Source organism: Oreochromis aureus, linkage group 2, assembly GCF_013358895.1.
Source record: "Oreochromis aureus strain Israel breed Guangdong linkage group 2, ZZ_aureus, whole genome shotgun sequence".
Lineage (NCBI taxonomy): Eukaryota > Metazoa > Chordata > Actinopteri > Cichliformes > Cichlidae > Oreochromis > Oreochromis aureus.
The window spans coordinates 4,661,382-4,683,420 of NC_052943.1; the positions used below are offsets into that span (position 1 = coordinate 4,661,382).

Below are 22,039 nucleotides of genomic sequence, written 5' to 3' on the forward strand. Positions count from 1 at the left end.
ATGAGGTACTGGCATGCGAGTGGCAGAAGGCTGCTTCCTCTACAGGTGACACCTTTGACCTCTCATCTGTTCCCTGTTGAAGAAGAGAAAGAGGGAGGGGCATGCAGAAAAATGGAGAGACCGAGAGGAATGTGTGCTGCATACTTCATCCAAAACACAAAATGACAAGGACAACAACAACGAAAAAAGGTGACAAGGACGAGATTTTGCAATACTTTTAATGACTTTCTGTTTGTGAATAGCAGTGCGGTGGTTACTGCTACATGAAGAAAATTCTATTAAATACTCAAGGAAACTATTTCACCTGGAGAATTTTGTATTACGACAGCGAAGCTGACGCTGGAAGCAAAAATCAAGTGTCAACACCGTCAGCAGTTGCATTAAACGTATGCCCTTACAATATCCATTCAGTTAGGAAATAAATTAGTACATAAATAAATATATTTGCTTTGCATTATATACACATGCAACATAAACGGCTTAGACTGAGGTAATAGCTGTACGCACTTGCAGGACTGTAAACCTCCTTTTTTATAAAAACGTCCTTTTCTGCTTTCAGGCTTTTCTCAAAAGAAAAAAAAAAACATAAAGGAGGGCATGAAGCCTGCAGGCACATTGCACTTTTTGTTTTTATTGGCCCTTCCGTGTTTTTGCTCCTTCTTCTTGTCCCTCCTTGTTGTTTTCCTCGCCGTGTCACTATGACACCTGGTCTCGCAGCCTGGACAGCCTCTGGGAGAGCTCATCCTGATGACGACACGAAAGACGAGAGAGAAATCAGCAGAAGGAGACAGCTAGGTAAAAGGAAACATTTATTACAGGAGCTTTGGTTTTAAATCATTCATAGTCCAGTTCGATATATTGATCTTGTGTGTTTTTAGGGCTGAAGAAAAGAACAGAGTTATAAAAACTGTAAATCTTTTATGTTCAGGCTCCGTTAAATATTTATACCTGTAGGTAGATTTAGTTTGCAGCCAGCATCATGTACACATTTTCAAAACAACAGACAGCAGGTCATCCTAGTGAGGGCTGCAGGAACTAAGATACTGTTAGCTATCTTCCCAGTCATGCATGCCTGGAAACCAGTCAGTGACCCCCTGGCGATCCAAAATCCTTGCAACTTCCAGAAACCCGCTAAATGATTGAAATTCAAATTTTCTTTTGCTTTCCGGGAATATATATTTTTCCCTAGCACTTGTTCCCAGGGGGGCGCTAACCAGTCTCTCGGCTTCAAGCAATCTTCATCCAAATGTAATACAGTGAAACAGAGCGTGAGCCATTAAGTAAAATCCAACCAGCTCACTGCTGTAACTGTGTGTGGTGTACAGGGATACAGGGTTAAGCCTGACAGACAACAATGTTCTTTAAAGATGAGTAACAAAGCAATCACACTAATAAAAAGGACAAAACAAACTGAGGAAAAACTCAATAAAAGACAAGTTTCCTTAAACATGAAGGACAATGATGGTCCTTTTTGTGGCTTCAAACGTTCCACAAATCCCACTGACTGACCCTTAATGGCATGTGAAGAACACGCATTGCTCGAACAAATTAAAGGAACACTTTGAAAACACATCAGATCTCACTGGGAAAAGAAATCACATAGATATCTACACTGACTGGACGAGGTAATGTGTTAGGAGTGAAGGGATGTCACATCGTTTGATGGAAATGAAAATGATCAACCTGCAGAATCAATGTTCGATGTTACAGGCAGCATAACATTCTCCACAGCTTCTCATGACCCTTTCATGTCTGTCACGTGCTCACAGTGAACCTGCTCTCATCTGTGAAAAGCACAGAGCACCAGAGGTGGACCTGCCAATCCTGGTGTTCTATGGAAAATGCAAATCGGGCTCCACATGCTGGGCGGTGAGCACAGAGTCCACTAGAGGACATTGGGCCCTCAGCCCACCCTCATGAAGTCTCTTTCAGATGGTTTGGTCAGACTAAAGCATAATTTATGGTCCCGTAAATGTGTCCACCATCATACACACTTCCATTCGGACAACGAGCATATCACAGTTTTCACCCAACACAGACTTGCTCCTCTGCAGTTTTCCAAAATTCCAACAGCGCTGAAAGCGGAAGTCGTATGCATTCACTAAATCCTGACTGGTTGACAAGTGAGCTGGAATAGAGAAAGGAGCAACAGCGGAGTTTACCGGGAACTGGAGAACCGCAAAAAAAACTTCAATGACTACAAAAATACAGCATGAAAAGCACAGACAGCGGGTCAGTGGACACTTTCATTGATCTTTACACTCAGTTTCACACTTACACTCTTCTCCACAGCACAAGCAAGAGTAGCCCACACACTGGTCTGCAGGTAGATGGGCTATCCCCGGCTGCGCTACCCTCACTGAACCATAAATTCTGCTTAACAATAACAGAGTGACCTGCATACTTATGGGTTTCAAGTAGGTACATTCACTTGCTCCCTCATTTCCCGTGGGATCGGCACAGTGGATGGATCAGCACGCTTGATTTGGCACAGATTTTTTTGGTTTTTTTACATCAGAGGGCCGGTCTGATGACTTGCTTCAATAAAACCCTGTCAGATATCACACATACATCACCACAGCCACGGCTCTACAGGACAGATGTTTAAGAGCTGGTATATATACAACGTGAATCAGTCAACCACTGGCTCATTCTCCTGGTGTGGGAGATAATAATTGATATTTTTTAAGCACAACTGCATAAAGAATATAACAATGAATATCTTACCTGCTCTGCTGATGCCACAGATGAAGCCAGTGAAGAGGTCTGGCCTGCAGGAAGCTCCAGATTAAGATCCAAACTGAAAAATAAAAATCTAATTAATTAATCTTAATGAGCCTTTTGTGTTTCAAGGCAGCCTTGTAAACAGTGAAAGAGGTGCATCCTAGATCTTAATGAAAGTCATTTGAATAAAGCTTTTAGTACAGTTCATTTTATGCACTGCAGTTGCCAATTTCTTTCCTAATGCTTTTAGACAGCGTAGAGATCTTACCCAGCTTCATCAGCCATCTCGTGCAACAGCATATCCACTTCATTCTAGGGACCCAACAAGCAAATAGTAATTAAAAAACGGCCTTTAGAAATGAAATGACTGAATAAAAATGCAGTGATCCTGCATGCATAAGCAGCAACAAGGGCTCAGGAGTGTTTCCTTCTTGGGAGATAACAGGAAGTGTTACCTGAGGTGTCGTCAGAGTGGTGGTGCTGCTCATGGTATCCTCCATCTGAGCTGTCTGCACGTCAAGAGTCTCAAACTGCTTTTCAAACTTGTCCATCAGTGCAGAGATCTGTGCAGAAACACAGTGAGCCAAAAAAATGAATTAACGAATAGAAATTTCCTGAAAAGTTTTTGTGCCATATGCTGCAAACAGCCTCTAACCTTCTCCAGGTTCATGCTTTTCAGTGTAGCATCCATAGACTTCACCACTCCAGACATGGATTTTGACACCTGGGAAAACAAAACATGAAATAAACTACTGAAGCTCGGGTGCTGTTTCCCAACATGTCCACTAGGTGTCACTTTGACCCTTTTAACTAGACACTCTATCATGACTCTCTCTCACACTAGAAGCACCTCTAATAGTTCTAGGATGACGCTGATTAAAGATTAATCTAGTCAAAAACAAACCTACCGTTAGGTAAACAAGCTGTGGTAAATGGGTTTATAATGAATGCCATGGCATTAGCTTTAATGAGAGGCAGTGGTATTATAGCAACACACAAGGGTGCTCAGAGGTGTTGCTCGGCTGTAACATCTCACGCACTCCTTCCATTTCTGCAGACATTATTACGCTTTACTCTGTGAAAAGGTGCCTTTCCTGTAGTGATGCTGAATTAAAGCAATTTAAAAGAGGCCGTCACTCTCACAAGAGCGAGGAGCTAATAGCACAAGGTCTGAAGCACCTCTAATGACATTATGTTATTGGTGTCTTTTTGTTTGCATGTCTGCGAGCCCTTTTGCCTGACTCTGAAGTGGCTGCGCTCTTCACCTCTTCATCTTCTGAAATAAGATGTCATTTTCAGAATATGCACAGTGAAAAAAAAAATACATGCATAACATTTGATGTGGTGAACGAGCACACTCCCTGTATATGTAGGACAAGAGGTTTTGATGTCATAGCACATGCAAGGCTACGATGAAATCTGGTTTACAGATATAATCTTTTAAACATGAAAATAAACCCTACATTTACACATCTGAATGTGTGACAAATATCTGGAATAGTTGCACTACACAACTATAATTACTTATATCATTCTTTAGAATCACTGCAATCCAAGAGAAACAAAACTGATTTTGATTTTGAATGAAACATAAAAAGGAAAGTGCAACCAACTTAAGCCAGGAACCATCTCTGTCCTAACGTATGGCATTAAAAGAGTTTTTCGGTGGTCATCGTTTACATTACAGTGGAAAGGCAAGAGAAGTGACCTGCAAACCCATGACCCACAGTCCTGACCTGGTTCATAGTGACAGCTGTCTGGACCCTAGAGGCTACAGCGTCCACCCGGGCACTCATCCTCAAGAAGTTGATGGACTGGTGCTTCTGCCGGATGGCGTTCTCTGCATGGATCCTGGCTGCCTCCATATTACCCTTCTGGATAGCCTGAGAAACACAGCATACACACACAGTGTAACACGCGGTGCAGTTAAGCTGTGGGCCAATTTTTCCGGACTCTAATAAGTGTACCAAACCAACCTGCTTCACTTTAGTTTTTTCTGACTTTTCCTCTTTATCACATTTCCTGGAGTTACGCTGTAGCTCCTTGGCAGCAAACTTGAGGTTGAACAAGTGTTCTTGAGCAGCTGGTCAAGGGGTTGTTTCATGTTAGCAGAGCACTGGTAATAAATCCAAATTACAATTTAATGCTATAAGGACGAGTCTGAATACATTTAGCTTATTTAACCCAAGTCAGTGGTTCTCATGATGCTAGTGAAAATTTAGCCAAATATAAAAAAAGAGAAACGTGAAAACAAGGTCATGTTTTGCTCATAACTACACGACAGAGCAGAACTTCCATGTAGGAAAGAGTTAGCTTAGTTGCCAAGCCCAGCTTATGAATAGCTACGGTTTTGCTAGGCAAATGTACGTATCGTCTTTAGAGAAAGGATACTTTCCATATTCGACATGATGAAAGACTTTTTCTGAGACAACTACTGAGTTTCGTAATGTACAAAGTAGCATCCAGATACTCGCTTTTTTTCAACCGGAGATGCTTGTTTTGATTTTTGAGGGCTGTACCATACGGCAGTGTAGCGAGGCAAGATGCATCGGTTGCAGATACTTCCGCTTTTGTTTTAATTCGGTTAAAAAAGAGTGGTAGATTTTTAATTTGTCTTTCTGTCCCCAAAAATGGTCTTATAATCGTGAAATATTAATCCGTTGGTTAGGCAGTTAAAAAAGAAATTCCATCGCACGCAAAAAACGCTACTAAGTGTCAAAGATTGGGCGTTCTCTTATCACGCATGCGCTAAAGAGTGTCTATTAGACACGACGACTATTCCCGAATGTTCCTTCTTGTTTTTGATGGCATTTATGACCTTTTTTCTCAACATTTGCATCTATATTTTATTAATAGCCCACTATTCGACCCATATTTACACGTACAAAATAAGCTTTGTCATAATGAATAAATTATCTGCATTAACAATGTCGATCTATGACTAAAACCCTTGTATCGCGGCAGAAGAGAGATGTGTGAACCATCTTAGTTAATCTTTATCTTTGAATACAATCGCTGATACTTCTGGCCACCTTTCACCGTCGTCACACTTGATCACGATTCTGCGTGACGTGCGCGCGCCTTCTACGTCACGACCGTTGGAAAAGTGGACTAGGTGCGCGTGTCCAAAGCAAAGCAGACAAGTTCCATCCAGGCTAAAAATAGTTTACCCGGTATCGGTAGGTTGTGGTACACGTCTAGTGACGTCATTTGTGTGTGTGTGTGTGTGTGTGTGAGTGAGTGAGAGAGAGAAAGAGAGAGAGAAGGAGTAAATTGACCTTTTCCACAGAGCCAGTCGTGTTTGACTTAACGCTTTCACGCATATCCTTCCACTTTATTGCGGATGCATTAACACGTAGCTAGGTAACATCTGTAACTGCTTGTTTATAGAGTTCCGCGCGGAAAGAACGACCGTGTGAGCTAACACGGCAAGGGAACAGGCGCGGGGATTTGTGCAAGTAGGTTTTTAAGGGATGGAGCAAGAATTTGCAGTATGAAGGGGGGAGAAGGATTATTGGCTGTAATTGTCCAGATAGAGAAAGTGTTCCAGTGTGTGCGTGCACCGGCCAGCCGAAGAGGGCTCGGGTTTGGGGAGGGGGGGGATTAAGGCTGGGTTAGGGGGAGGGAGCTGCATGGATGACTCATACTGTATCTGCTGACACTTTGTGTGGACACAGCATTAGATATAATGATGTTTTCGTGATGAGAAGCGGTTGAGAAAATGTCCCCCCAAAACCACATGTCCCGACATTTGTGGCCTCAACCTCAGCTCAGCCACGGTGTAATACTGAGGCGATGTGGTAGCAGTTGAGTTCAGCGCTGACACGTCAAACACAGAAAGGCCACATAATAAAGTGAGAATTTGTTGCTACACGCACAGGTTGCACGGCTGTGATTAGCTCGTCCTGTAAACTTTTATTCTTCTTAATGCAGGCCTGTCACGAACACTCGAATTATCCCTGACACTTGTTAACGCCCTCTTTACCACCACAACTCCACCATTGTTGTGAGAAGACTGCTGCACGCGCACTCATACGCACACGCGCGTGCGCGCGCACTCCCCAGTCATAACTGAATGACGGCAGGTCGCTATGGAAACTGCGTTACGCTCCAGGCGGCCGAAGGAGAAACAAGAGCGCGAGGACTCGTTTCATTCTTCATTTCAGCACCACGCGCCTCCCGGACAGCGCCCGAATGAACTCGCGCGCAGATTCTGGCAACGCATGCCTTATAAGGGACCCAGCCGCGTCAGCATCGAGTCTAAACGGAGCGGGCAGGGACTTCAAAAGAAAAAACAAAGCCAGTAGAAAACACGAACTCTCCGGACCTGTAGCTCGGTGGATACCCGCTGTTTCATCCCGCTGACAAGTCGGGAGCCGCTCGCTCCCTCAGATGCCTCAGCAACAGGTAAGAACACTCAGCTCTGTGAAGTTTTTTTTTTTATCCCGTTTTTAAGTTTTTAATTCTCACGAGTGCTGCCCTTTACCGTGGCAGGCACTTCATTGCGCTTAATTGCCTCCACCTGCCACCTCAGGTGTAAGTAAGTGCGTGATTAGCTGATTAGAGGGAAGAGCACCAAGGCAGAATGAAACACAGTGGGGCTCTTGTATAGCTTCCAGTATATTCTAGGTAATAAAGGACTGTGAAACTGTACAAGTGGTGAACTATAACACCCAGCAGGTTTTAACTTTTATGGGAAAAATTAATAGCTGTATTTTTATTTATTTATTTATTTTAGCAAAGTACTGGTTAACTCAAGCACTGCATTAAAAATACAGACATTCTGCTCAGTAAATATTGTGTTATAAGCTCAGTAAGTAGCCTACTGAGTTGTCTTCCACTTCAGCATTCATATGTTTATAATATTTCAAAGGGATAAAAGTAAAAATCAAGGACTTGCATGCAAATAACATATATATATATGTATCTATATATAGGTATATATAAAGGACACACATAATTACTCTGGCTATATCTAGAGTATTCTAACCACAGGACTAACTCTTCCTCCTGTGTGCTACTTGACAGATTTTATACCCAAGACATTCACCTGAGTTTACAGAGCCTTATTGTTTGTTTGTACATGTAGCCCAGTGTGTATGAGGTTCTCAGATTTGTTGGGTTTTCAGTGGCTATAGATTATGTGTGAGCTGAGCCGATACGCCTGGATGAGTCACTCAGGCTGCAAGTTTGCAGGAGAGTGCGAAAGGGGGAGGGGGTTGTGGGGGAAATACAAGGGGCCAGTTGGAAAAACGCTCCCGCAGTGCCTCGTCAACACATTGTGTCGCTGTATGTGTGATAAGTGTAAACATCTGGAGATGTTTGTATCAGCTCTGGATGTATGATCATTTTGCGATGTGAAGTTTGCCTGGTTAAAGTGGGACACATGAGCCGATGTCTCATCCACAAAAGCTATTTAGGAGCTCTGTGCTCTAAGACTCAACTTCTTTTCATCCTGGTAAGCAGTTGTTCAAAAAAAAGCAACTTCTGTACTTCTGTAGCTTTATGTACGATCTGCACTTATGCTGATTTAGTATTTGTTGAAATGCATGCAAAGCTTTCTAAGACGCCCCCATTATAGATTGTGTTTGTGGTTGTTACAGCCTATAACCCTTTGGTGTCTGACTAAATGATACCAGAAAGCATCTGATTACTGCTCATTATTATCCCACTGTTTAGCCTGCTAGTATTGACAAATCATAGCAATCAGCTGCATTCAGATGTAGCACTGAGTGACAACTATTGATTAAAGCAAACAATAGATCATAATGGGCTGCTATGAACCACAATTGCACACTCGAACACGAGCACTCACTCGCCGAAACACTTTGACAGGCGCCCACAATCGCACACTCAGTCACTTAACAGAGACTCTTCAGACTGACTTGGTTAGGCAAATAAAGGTATTGTGCAGCTTATTGAAAATATTTTGACTCTGTAGAGATTGATTAATGGAGTCTGGATGCAGAGGCTGAGTGTGTAAGTGCCAGGAGGACTGCACATGTTAAATGCCAAACAGCATAATTAGCTCATATTTAATTTCTCTTTGTTTCAATTTGGGTTGGAATTTTTTTATACGTTTAGCACGCAGTCCCACAAATGGATGGAGTTATTGATTGCAATATGCACGCATCATGTGCTGCACACACGGCCACAAAAACAGATGTGTGTCTTTAATTAGTGACGTTGGTGTGATTAATGCAGTCTGCTGGTGATGACTCATTCAACTTAACCCTTTCTTGTCTGGTGAAAATAATAAACAAAGATTACATTTTATTATCTGTTATTATTATCTTATACAAAGGCTAAGTAAAGATTATATTTTGAGTTAAAGGAATTAAACTAAATCCTGAGCCAGCTATTAATAGATGGAGTGTAAATAAAGTGACTAATTAACACGTTGTAAGTCGTGAGTAGTAAATACTGTAAAGCGTTTCAGACTCTTTTTGTAACTCCACCACTTCCCCATAATTTGCTGTGACCTGGGTGAACAGTTGAAGAGTATTTATGCAAAGCACATCTGCGTGGTTTGCTCCATGTGTCAGCTTGTCAACACAGCAGTTACATTAGCATTGTGGAAAAGCTGTCAGCCAAGCTGTGACTTGCAGACAGCAGACTGGCAGAGAGTGTGCATATGAGTGATACTGAGTGTGTGTGTGTGTGTGTGTGAGAGAGAGAGAGTTAAACACATAGCATATTTCATTGAGGAGCTGTAATAAACTCTCATTGTCATCCCTCCCTTCAGGGCAGCAGCATGTCTGAAAAGAAATCCAGTCAGCGATTTCACAGCCTGAACGCTGAGCAGGTGGAGGTTCTCCATCAGGTTCTTTCAGAGGTGGTTCCAATCCACGGCCGTGGGAATTTTCCCACACTGGAGCTGCGTCCTCGTGACATCATCATTGCCGTGCGGGCCAGGCTGCAGAAGCAGGGAATCACAGTTAGAGATGTTCGTCTGAACGGCTCCACGGCCAGCCACGTCCTTGTCCGAGACAACGGAACAAGCTACAAGGACTTGGACATCATCTTTGGAGTGGAGTTGCCCACTCAAGAGGAGTTCCAGGTGAGATTACTGTAGCCTTTAGGCTCCAGTTACGTGCGCTGACAGCTTTCAATAAGCCGTGTAGGGGTTGCAAATGATTTTTACCGGGGTTCTGTTAAACATGATATTGTAATCCTAACCATAATTAATTTGTAGCTGAATCGATCATGCTTGTTTTAACTAGATTATACCAAAACCTAAACCACAGCAATGATTTTTATTTCAGTAGATTGTTGTGATTAGTTGTAGCTGTCATGCTGTTAACTTTTTGCCCTCCCAGGTGATCAAAGAGTCAGTGCTGGGCTGCTTGCTGGACTTTCTGCCTGCTGCGGTCAACAGGGAACGGATCAGCAACGCCACAATGAAAGAGGCCTATGTCCAGAAAATGGTAAAAGTCTTCAACGAACATGACCGCTGGAGCCTCATCTCCCTCTCAAACAACAGTGGCAAAAACCTGGAGCTCAAATTTGTGAGTGCACTCAGGCGGCAATTTGAGTTCAGCGTAGACTCCTTCCAGATCATTCTGGATCGTCTTCTAGAGTCTTACATGCAGCAGGACTCGCAGCGCAAAGTGAATAAGGTTGAAGTTAAGGACCAGCCCGCAGAGAATCAGAATAAATACTCTCCTTCCCTGCTGAATCAAACGGCTGCGCCAGAAACAGAAAAGCCCACAGATAGAGACATTTTCAGGGAAGAAGGTGCTCAAAACAGCCAGAAACAACAGAGAGATGAGGTGCAGGAAAACAATTCTCAGACTGAATTCTCACAACAAACTGTACATTCAAACCAGACAAAACACGCCGCACTGGAGAAAGACAGCAAAGAGAAAATACCTGAAGGGTTGAAGGAAGTGTCAGAGCACAGAGAAAACTTAAACGAGACAGACCAGACATCTTTGTCAGAAAAGAAACAAGCCCCTGAGGAAGCTGAACCACCAGCTCAGACTGAACATGAGCCAGAGCTCTCAGAAAAGACTGAAGGCTCAACAAAGGTAGAACAGTTAAAGCAAGCAAAGCCCTGTGACGACTTACCACCAGCACATTCAAACCACGGAGAACTCTCTGTCCAGAAAGAACTTGCTAACCACACAAAACCCCCTGATGAACAGAAAGAACTAGCAGAGCAGATGGGACAGTCTGAGATGCCAAAAACCTCAAACGAAACCCAGGGAGAGTGTCTGAACCTTAGAGAAAACCCTTGCAGTACAGAGCAATGTGATAAAACAAACGTATCTAAGTCTTTCGGAGAGTATGAGAGCAGCAGTGAGGAAGATAAAACTCAACATGTGCCAGCTCTACACACTAGTACATCCTCACACAAGTTAGCAGATGAAAGAAATGCAGAAACAGAGGAAGAAATAGAAGCAGAGAGGAAAACTGACACAGAAATATGTGAAATCACAGAGAGCACACAGGGTATTGATTGTTCCTGCTCCTCCTCTTCCGCTCTCACACTTTGCAGCACACAGCCTCCCGACACACAGGATTTGCTGGAGATTGACAACACACAACAAACAGAAAACTCAGAAAAAACACCTAACACACTTGATGCCGCTAACCCTCCAGATACTCAGGATATTTTACTTCCACCACCTAGCCTTTCTTCTGACAAAAAGACCTCCTCTCCTCCCCCTTGTAAGGCCTCAGAGAGACTATCTCACATGGTGGTGCTCAAACACTCATCCCCCAAACCCCCTCGGAGGATGTGCAGAAAGGTCACCCCCAGTCCTAACCCCAGCTCACTCCCTGAAAACGAGTTACTCGTTTCTGTGCCCTGCCTGGAGTCAAACCCTGAGATAGCCTTTAACACAGAGCCAACTGCTTCCAGTTCAAACTCTACAGCTACCCCAACAAGCACCATTCCTTTTAAAACTAATTCTGAACCTAGTCCTTCCAGTAACCTAGCTTCAGATCTTAACTTTAGCCCATCTCCGGATCTGGATCCAGCCCTTGATATAATCTCCACCTCTACTCTGAATTCCATGTCTGCTTTACCTCAAGACCCACCGGTTTCTCAGCTAGCCACAGAAGACCCAGGTGAAACGGCTACTCAGAGCCCTACTGAAACACCAACTACACATGTGGATTTCAGTGAGCCCAGTCAGTCCTCCCCTACAGAAACTGCCAAACAAGTAGAGCCCCTTGACTCAGTGGACATGTTAGTTTCACAATCAGATCCTTCTAGTTCCAGAACAGAACAAGAGACCAAAAAGATGGCTGTGAGTCAGCCAAGTGACAGCCCGCAAGGGTCCGCCTTCAGTTCAGCTTCTCCTGTCCACTGTGTTACACCTCCTGTGTCCTGTCTCACCCCTCCAGTACTCAGTCTGTCCCCTCCTTGCCTAACTCCCCCCCCCATCCTCAGCCCTCCCCCATGCCTGACCCCTCCATCTCACTGCCTCTCGTCTCCGATGCTAAGCACTGTCAGCCCTGCTACTAGCTTTAGCTCTCCAACCCTAAGCTTCAGCCCTACCTCATCCTGCCTCAGCTCGCCTCCTTACCTCACCCCTCCAATGCTCAGCTTGAGCCCTCCACCGCTCTGTCTCACCCCCCCTTCCCCCTGCCTGAGCCCTCCCCTCCTCTGCCTCACTCCACCGGTGGAGTCGGAGGACCTTGTACCTCAGGTATCTTCAGACATGGAGCCTTTGATACTAAACACAGACAGTGATGAACAGATTAAAGAGTCTTCCCCTCAGCCGGGAGTTCCTCTCTTACAGTTGGAGGTTAAAAAAGAACATGAATATATCTCATCTTTGCCTCAGGTTACTGAGCCTGTCTCTTTTCCAATCACAATCCCAAGTTCCACCTCACATGTTCTGCCTCACTCTCAGTCTGAATGCCCCGGGGAATCTGCCTCTCCAGAAGCCGCTGAGGCAGCCAACTCTGTGCCTGAGAACAAAGAGGCCCCTGAGGTAACCACAGACACTTCTGAACAGTGTGACTCTCCTCAGGCGTCTGACTCAGTCCCTGCTGTCGAGGTCCTGGCGGAGAGCATGTATGGTGACTTTGAGGCAGCCATGGACCACCTGCGCTACCGCCTGATTGCTACCAGGAACCCCGAAGAGATTCGAGGTGGTGGCTTGTTGAAATACAGCAACCTGTTGGTGCGAGACTACCGACCAGCCAGCGAGACTCAGATAAAGACACTGGAGCGCTACATGTGCTCACGCTTTTTTATTGATTTCCCTGACGTGCAGGAACAACAGCGAAAGATCCTGTCCTACTTGAAGAACCATTTTATCGGCGAGGAGAGAAGCAAGTACCAGTACTTGATGACATTGCGTCGTGTGGTAGATGACAGCACAGTGTGCCTGATGGGACACGAAAGGCGTCAAACACTGAATATGATCACAGTGCTGGCACTGAAGGTTCTGGGAGAGCAGAACATAATACCCAACACAGACCATGTGACGTGCTTCTACCAGCCTGCCCCGTACCTTGCTGAGCACACTGCCCCCTATCTAGCAGAACCCAGCTACTGCAGCTACTACATACCCCAAGGGGGATCAGCTCTGCTGTACCAACCTTACCCCTTACACCTGCACCCGCAAACTGGACTTGTGTAAAACATGCATGGATATACATGTCATTATACAAAATACACAGTTGGGCTAGGGGATGGAGCTTGCCCCGAAGAAAAAGCTTGAGAATGGAAATATAATCCAGGGATAAACTGTTTGGTCTATAATAGACCTATGGGGGTGGGATTGAGTGGGTTTTTACACTAAACTCCCTAAGTACTCTGTAAGGTTCTAACATGATTATATGTAATTATCTGGGCTTTGTGGAAAATAATAATTCTTCCGATATTGTTAAAAATTCCAGAAAATGCTGTATGCACTACATGAGTCATAGGCCTTTGGTCTCCCTGGGAAACCAAATGTGCTGTTGACATTCTCTCACACACACACACACACACACACACACACACACACACACACACACACACACACACACACACACACACACACACACACACACACACACACACACTTCCAGGGTCTTAAATTCTTGTAAACTCTTTTCATGTTCTTACTGTGTTGTTCTTAATGGGTTTGTTCAGAATGTGGACCTTGCCTGTGGTTGATATTGTGCATGGATAAATTAGGACTGTTCACTGCCAAATACTGTGTGACTACTATGCTTCTTAAACAGTTTAATGTAACTTTGTTATTCCTTTACCGAAGGAGGTGTATTCCAAAAAAAGGACAGAGGGACAAGTCTACTAGTGTGTACAGTATTTTTATCAAAACACTCTCATACATATAGACACACATACATAAAGAGATACAAGGTAACGCATATTACTGTATACACACAAAGTTAGACAATGCATGAGTAGCTTAAAAGGTCACATCCTACAATCAAAACAAGGCTTTTAATTTATTAAAAATTGATCTATTTTTGCAAGACTTTCCAAGATTATACTCAGTGGTCAAAAGACTGATTAGTTCTTACAAAAAAAGTCTAACAACATTGCCTTTGGAATAGACTGTACAGCGTATTGATTACAGTATATCGTGTGAAAATACACTGCATTGTTTTCAGGTAAACTGTGTTAAGATGTGCTGCTTGATTCCTTTCTGTTGTGGAGTCTTTTCTGTAATCATGTGAAGTATTGTATCATCTGGTGTTAATTTAATTAATACTGCGGTTTACTCTATGGAGGCGGTCAGGTTAAAACCATCTTTGGGTCATCTCTAAACCTGGCAGATGCAGCTCTGTCTAAACCGATTTGCTTTTAAACTCATGCGACTCCTCTCAGCGTAAATCGGCTTCGGCCGATTCGCAGCAGAACCCACGTGAATCAAGTTTGGATCCACCTCAAACCTGTTTGAATCTCAGTTTGAAACAGCAACTATGACCAAAGATGGTTCGGTAGGGAAATCAAGTGCCTAAATGTGAGACATCATTGGCATGTCTTTATCTCACTGCACTGGGGATGTTAATGGGGTGGGCCTGGGGCTGGGTTGGGTGTTTGTTCAGTTGTTGACCCCTGTTATTGCTGCCCATTTTGATGTCTTCTTTAATGTAGTCCTGTTGTAGTTTCTGTATGTACATTTTGATAAAATAAAGGGGAGACTCGACAAACCTTCACATGTGAGTGAAACTGATTCTTTTTTCCCTCGTTTCAAATCAGTTAACGCTTCGACTGCAAAGAGAAAAAGAATTCCACTATCGTATTTTCCTGCCTTTTTGCACGCACGTTCATAACCTCACGGCACTCCCGAAATGACATGCTGTGCAGCTTACGTATCCTTCCCCGTGATTACGCTCCGTAATGATCCACTTAAGCGTGACCGACAAATAACGATGGTGCCCAGGAGAGCGACCCAGAGCTGTAAAATTCTGTCTGTGCGAGGCCTCTTATCACAAATCACCTGTCCTTCTGATGTGTTTGGACTCAGATGACGCACGAGCTACGCAACACAGCAGGCTCAACAATGTGTAAATGTGAGGAGAGTACGGTTCATGAGGTGTGAGAGTGATAGGGGAGAAAGGAGAGGAGGGGGACGGCGTGTGTGTATGTTTGTATGGGTTGGAATTTATGATGATACGGGGTCCTAAATCTATTTACATAGTCATATTTATGGGGACTTGTCATCTTTATGAGGATATAAAGCAATTTAAATCACTATAGTATAAGATGGAGACATATTTTAAGGTAAGGTGATAAGGTTAAGGTATGTCTCTAAGAAATGAATGTAAGTCAAGAGTCCTCTGAAGCCATGGTAACACAGCTTTGTGTGTGTTCTTCTGATGGGAATATTTGTGCAGAGGCGGCATCAGGTGGTCCCTTTCCCCAGCTAGTAATTGAAGAGACTTACAGTATAATGAAACAATAGGGCTCCCTCCTTACTCCCTCATTCCATCCTTTCCTCCCACTTCACACCACTGATAGGTCATAGGCACAGGGGGAGACGGGGTGTATCTTGCGAGGAGGCTGTATTGCCATGGTCACGCAGCATCTATTCCCACACAGTAAGGCTTGCACACGCACGCGGCTTTCTGAGAGGAAACGGGAGCATGTGATCTAATAGTGTCTGTATCAGTGTTTCACAGACCTCTGAGCTACTCATGTCCACTCAGGGTTTCCATAGAGACACAGACAGGGAGCACTGTGGGTGCAGAGAGCATGACGGAAGACAGGGAAGACCCACACACCAAATGAGGGGGAGAAAGAGATGGAAAAAAAACAACAGGAAGAAGGAAAAGAAGGTGGGTGAGGTGAAAAGATAGTGGACGGAGAAGATGTATGGATAATAAAAGGAGCTGAGGAGGAGACGGAAAGCAGGGGACGAGGAGTGAGTGAGGTGGGAGGGGGGTGGGTTTATAGATAAAGCCAGGCGAGAGAGGAGCAGGAGCATGGGAGTTTGATGGGGAGAGCGTGGGAGGTTGTCAGGCCTTCAGTCACAAGGGAGTCACCGTGAGGTGGCTGCAGTGACGGCAGTAGTGATGTCAGAGCAGGAACACACACACACATGTCCACACACATCTGCATGCACATCAATTTTCCTAATGGTCTGCCCACCCGTCCACCCTCAATAAACATTTTCAAACTCAGTGTGACAAAAAGAGAACATCACCCACACATCTGCCTTTGTCTCTTTCTGTCCCTCACACACTCAGGCCAATACATTTGATTAGATGATGTTCTCAGCACCATTTTATGAACACAGTACGGGTTCTAGTTTGGTATGCTCACATTGCCTAATCTTTTTATACCTCAGAGTTAAATCTGGAATCGCTTGTGGGCACATTTAGCCTCTGCAAGGGAAAAAAATGTTAAAAAAAGAAAAGCAAAGCATCAAGTTGGGGTTAGCTGAGGCTTAAGGGATGAAACATGTAGCTCTGCCTGAAGTGTGTATTAAGATAATTAAGGCTGCCGACAAATTTATTCCCCCTACTCCCACTCCCCCGATCATATTCCCATGAATTAATTTTTCTGCTCCTTTCTCTCGATTACCCTTTAAAGTCTCCTGCGAGCGACTGTAAGAGTCCAAAACCAGTTGGGATGGCTTTATTTGCCTTTGCAGACAGAATTTGTCTTTCAGTGACTGAGCAGTGCAGAGCAATAAAATGGACACAGAGTATTCACCATTCATATATTCTTTCTTTCATTCACTACAACCTCCCTCTTCATCATCCCCCTCCCTCATCTCCTACTACCCCACATCCCACACCCATGTCCTCGCCCTCCTATCCACTGTGTTCCTACCCACCCACCTGCTTCCATGGCTGCAGTGACTCAGTCCTCTTCCAGCTGAGGATACATGTGAACATTAGGGGGGGGGATAAATACTCAAAGAAATAAAGCAGTCAGAAAGACAAGTGTCTGCTGCATCATTAATGCTACCCACCACACCCACACACCCAATTCCCCCACTTTAGGAACACACACAGACACACGCCGCCCCCGCTCTGAAACGGATGCGCTCTTACTTTATCCGGTAATTCATCCTTAAAAGCAAAAATTGGGCAGGCAGAGTGGAGTGTTTCAAAAATAGTTTTTTCATTTCTCTAGATAGAAGTCTGTGTCGTCACGACTCTGTGACATGGATGGATGATTTCTTAAAGGCGAACTTGCCAAATGCACGCCTTACATGGGCCCTGAATCAGAAAACCTTGAGGAATCAAAGCTGTCGATCATATCACTTTCTTTCTCTCCGAGCGGCGCCAACCCATCTGTGATGTTTTTCACGCTCAGCTCGCACCACGATGGCTTTAACTTCCTCTTAAAGTAGTGGAAAATTGTGCACCGATGTGGAATATAGTGGCAGACAATTATGTTTGCTGTCTGTGCCTCCCGTCTGCCTACTTCACTCTTAGTTATCAGATTTATTCAGGAACCCGCGGGTCAACGAGACCTTACTTCTTTTTTTAATTATGCAAACTAAATTCAGCATAATGGATCGTAATGGTGGCTGTGTGGCAAAGACACTGGCTTACATAAGAGGTGATCAATCAGGCGGACGGAAAGGGAGTTTTACGACAGCGGGAGGGGCCCATTTTACTGAGAAAAACATGCAGGTGGCTGCTGTGAGTTTACCAAGTGTTTTGCTTCATACAGCAGCACAAGTGCTGCTATGTAGCTGATGATGTATTGTGACATTCACTGACGAATTTCAGTTTCTGTGCTCAAATCCTTCAAAAAATGTCAGCTTTTAGAAAGTAGTTCTTTTCATGTTCAAGACAAGATGCGGTGGATTCCTTTTACACTCTTCACACCCTCTCAGTTAAATGAACAGTGGGGTACAGTTACCCAGCATTCAACAAGATAACCCATCTATGTGCGTCAATAGCATGCCTTAATTGTAGTCATCTTCTTTTCATTCTTCCAACAACCCCCTAATGCTATCTTATGTGATATTATGTAAACTCTTGGTTATACATGAAGAATTTACATTTGCTTGTTTCGATTCCCTCAGTCAGTGATAAGATGGCACGAGAAGTCTACAGTGGCCGGGACTGAATTCAGCGGAACCTTCATCCATTAAAAGGAAGATAATTCCACATTACATATACACAGCAACTTTCCATTAGGTCTGCACAAAAACAAGAGTGGCTGTAGAGCGTGCGCTGGAGTCGGCTTATATGCCAGTTTTTTGTTTCTTATGGAAATTTTAATTTAAGTGAGTGCGCTCTCAGCAGAAGGTTCAAACAAAGACTTCGCTGACAGACTTGACAAGTTTGAAAAACTTAGAAGAAATTTTAACAGAATGAACAAAACATATATATGTTTACATTAATCTGACTAGAAGAGATTCATTTTTATTTTTTATACTTTGGTAAAGATCTGAGTGTGTCTTTAAATGCCATCTGTGGCGCCAAACAAGATTTTCTTTCTGTGTAAACAACAGAGCAGAGAGCCTGCACTCCGCGAGCCGCTCAGAGATGAAACTCAGTTCTGCATGTCTGAATGTGTGTGTGTGTGTGTGTGTGTGTGTGTGTGTGTGTGTGTGTGTGTGTGTGTGTGTGTGTGTGTGTGTGTGTGTGTGTGTGTGTGTGTGTGTGCGTGAAGATGTGTGTGTGTGGATGTGGTGGAGAGGCTGTTTGTTTGTGTGTGCTGATGTTTATGCCTGTGATCCGTAGGACTGCTGCTGTTTGCAGTGAAGCATGTATTAGCATGGGACTGGAAGAGGAGGGGAGTGTCTGCGTGTGTGTGTGTGTGTGTGTGTGTGTGTGTGTGTGTGTGTGTGTGTGTGTGTGTGTGTGTGTGTGTGTGTGTTCACTGATTGACGTCACAGACGCCCACTCATTTCCATCTTGTCTGTGTGCACGGAGAGAATAGATCCCCATCTGCATCCAGCTCTTCTCCCCTGCACACTTCCTCTCCTCTCTTCTCTCCTTCCCCTCTTCTTCCTCACCTCCCGTTACTTTCCTCTTCCTCTCTTTCTCCTCCTGCGTCTTCCCATTCACTCCCACCCCCATCGAGTACAGATAAACAAGACAGTCGAACACAAACAGTTGTTTAAGACAGCCAGACAGCAGCATCCTCTAGCAGCCCGTTACGGACCCGTGCCACTAAACATCTGCTCATTCTAAGCATCCCCGAGGTCCACAGCGGGGACATTCGACTCCAGCTTTTCCATACAAAATGTGAACCTGAACCTGCTGGCACCTTGATCCTGCCTCTGTGTGTGTGTGTGTGTGTGTGTGTGTGTGTGTGTGTGTGTGTGTGTGTGTGTGTGTGTGTGTGTGTGTGTGTGTGTGTGTGTGTGTGTGTGTGTGTGTGTGTGTGTGAGCGCGCACTGTCCTCCTGCTTTACGCGTGTGCAAAAAGTGTGACGTCCTTTCCACAACAATTGCTCATCCACATTCACACAGTGCTCTCCCTGCTGACGACAGGGCATCATTTAAATCACTTCCTCGCAAAAGGTCATCCTCATTCTTTTTTACTCAGAGAGCACCCCACCCTCCATCTCCTTCCATGTAACACACACCGAACTACGTGGGGAAGATGTGTGCAAACATGCACAGTCCCTGACCAGAGGGATGCGGACAGGGGGAGATAAACGACGGGAGCTGAAAACGCGTGGGATGACAGAATAGGCTGTGCAAATGTTTAAAAAAAATAAATAAAAGGGGGAAAAATGGGGGTGGAGGCTATTTTAGTCAACAAGCCTGCCAGGAGTTAGAAAGGACAAAGTGAGAATAAACACTGGCGGTGGAGGGGGGGGTTCATGCACGGTTGGGGCAAAGCATCCTTGTGATTACTCAGACCAGACAGTGAAAAGACACAGAAGAGGATGAGCAGGCAGACCGGCAGATGGGCCGAGAGACAGATAAAGCAGGCAGACAAACATTCAATTTCAGCCAGAGCAGGCAGCAAGCACACACAGGCAGAAGATAAAACAATATCGGTAGGGGCTAATTAGAACTTTGATGCCCGATTGCCTTAGGAGAGGGCTGCATGTTTGGTTTTTTTGCGCGTGTTTGTGTGTGTCTCAGTATCAAAGCCGTTAACGAGTCAGAGGGCTGATCACAGGAGACAGGATGAATGGACGGATCAATGAGAGTGTAAGAGCCGAGGAATATCACAAGGACTGCACAGATGAAAGAAGGTGGTGAGCAATAAAAAAGAGACCACCATGGCTGAGATCTGAAACTTTCTGTCTGATCAATAATGTATTTCCTTTAGTTTCTCTCACTTATCGACTGATCTCACACACAGAGGCTGCGAATTAATCGCCTGGGCCCGACCGTGTGCTTTTAGCCGGCCCGGCTCAAGTCACACAGATTGAAAAGTAAATGCATTAAACAGCAGCTGATGACAAGAGGATTAAAAGCCATAACGACGCGAGATGTGAATAAAAAAGGGAGGTAGAAGGAGGCCTTTGAAATGCTTTTTTTTTTTTCTCCATTAAGAAATGTGTGAGTCATCTCTCATAGTAAAATAATAATAAAAAACATAATAACACCTTTTAATGTATGAGTTAATCAAATGTAAGGTTAATCAAAGCTCCACATGAGGCCATGGGCAAAGAGCCGGCGTTTTTTGGTTTTGGGTTCTTTTAAGGTATGAAATATGAGACAAGACTGACATCTAGTGGCGGCGAGGCGCAACGACGCTTAACGCACAGCAAGACATCGACAAAATGGAGCCCAGTGCTCGGCCATGACAATGCAGGTCAGAGGGACTGAGACTGCTGCACAGCATAGCGGAAGAGAAGGGGGGAAATAAACCAAAAATAAAAATTAAAATAAAATCGAGCGTCATATTGTGCAGTGATTCACAGATAAGTGAAGTGACATGAAGACACACAGCTGAAGCATAAACCAGAGGAGCTGCTGCAGGCTGTTGCACCCAGTCCAAGCCTGAAAAACAATGCTATGTTACAAACACACACTCATGCATATGTTTCTTCATATACTTGAACTCACAGCAGCGGTTGACTTTGAGGCTCGACAGAACGCAGCAAGCGTGCACGCTCACACAGCCAGTGCTGCAGGCAAGTGCACATCACAGTCGCCCATTCACACCGTGTTTGCTCAGCAGACTACAAGCATCTTCCTCACCATTCTCCTGCCAGGCCTTTGCCATGAACCGATGCATGAAAGCTTTGTACATGCAACCTAAATATGGGGCTCTCTTTAAAGTAGGTTGCGAAATAAAGCAGCAGCTTCTTCTTTCTTTCAGGGTCGAGGTGAATGTGGGTCACAGCACTCACGCTAGGGTTTAACGTGAGCGTGTTAAGCCCTAAAGGGGAAGGAAGAAGCCAGGCAGATAGGAACTGTCTGCATCCAGGCCCTTTTTTTCTGAGCTTGTAAAGGCTGCGAGCCAGAGAGGATGGAGAAGCATGACTTTATCAAAGCGTTTGCTCGGTTACTGGGTATGATGTCCTCTCACTGGTGCATTTTAGAAGGATCGATCAGTGGGATGAACAATGAAGGTCTGGCTGACCTTTCGCTGACCTGACCTCCCTTAAAGAGTCTTTTGCAACAGATATTTGCAGTCTGGGCTGTAACAAACACATGCCTGGAGTAAGTTTGGAGGATGAAGTGGACTTGAGTGTGTAATCAGAGAAAGGAGGCGGGATGAAATGTGGAATCTATGTCCTGCAGCAGCTTCTCTTGAAGGAAATACTGGATTTTGCTAAGTGGCAAGGATGTTCTTGTTTAAAAAAAAATGAATGCAGTCATTTTTGATTATGCGTACAGATAGATCTCAGGAGGCTCTTAAGCATGGTTAATGGTGGAAATCGCATGCTTCAAAGACACAAGCAGGCTTTATATTTCAATTCAAAGGCAACACATGGTTGCTTTTACGTACAAAACAA

General features: G+C 44.4%; 2 protein-coding genes across 3 annotated transcripts; one reads left to right on the top strand and one right to left on the bottom strand.

The window, feature by feature from the left end:
* Positions 1-208: 208 nt before the first annotated feature.
* Positions 209-5,680, bottom strand: LOC116329440 (charged multivesicular body protein 1b-1-like). Its single transcript, XM_031751459.2, has 8 exons — positions 5,116-5,680; positions 4,701-4,798; positions 4,461-4,607; positions 3,380-3,448; positions 3,180-3,287; positions 2,993-3,036; positions 2,728-2,800; positions 209-744 (listed from the first exon to the last, which is right to left on the bottom strand). Exons 1-8 carry the CDS (start codon positions 5,129-5,131, stop codon positions 697-699), a joined length of 603 nt encoding a protein of 200 aa, XP_031607319.1. The 5' UTR covers positions 5,132-5,680; the 3' UTR covers positions 209-696.
* A 79-nt stretch (positions 5,681-5,759) lies between these two features.
* LOC116329388 (paternally-expressed gene 3 protein) lies at positions 5,760-14,841 on the top strand. Of its 2 annotated transcripts, none has more exons than XM_039615761.1 (3): positions 5,760-5,903; positions 9,470-9,784; positions 10,044-14,841. In XM_039615761.1, exons 2-3 carry the CDS (start codon positions 9,479-9,481, stop codon positions 13,323-13,325), a joined length of 3,588 nt encoding a protein of 1,195 aa, XP_039471695.1. In that variant the 5' UTR covers positions 5,760-5,903; positions 9,470-9,478; the 3' UTR covers positions 13,326-14,841. The 2 variants fall into 2 exon arrangements, with proteins under 2 accessions (XP_039471695.1, XP_031607251.2); XM_031751391.2 differs by lacking the exon at positions 5,760-5,903 and adding an exon at positions 6,601-7,131.
* Positions 14,842-22,039: the final 7,198 nt, after the last annotated feature.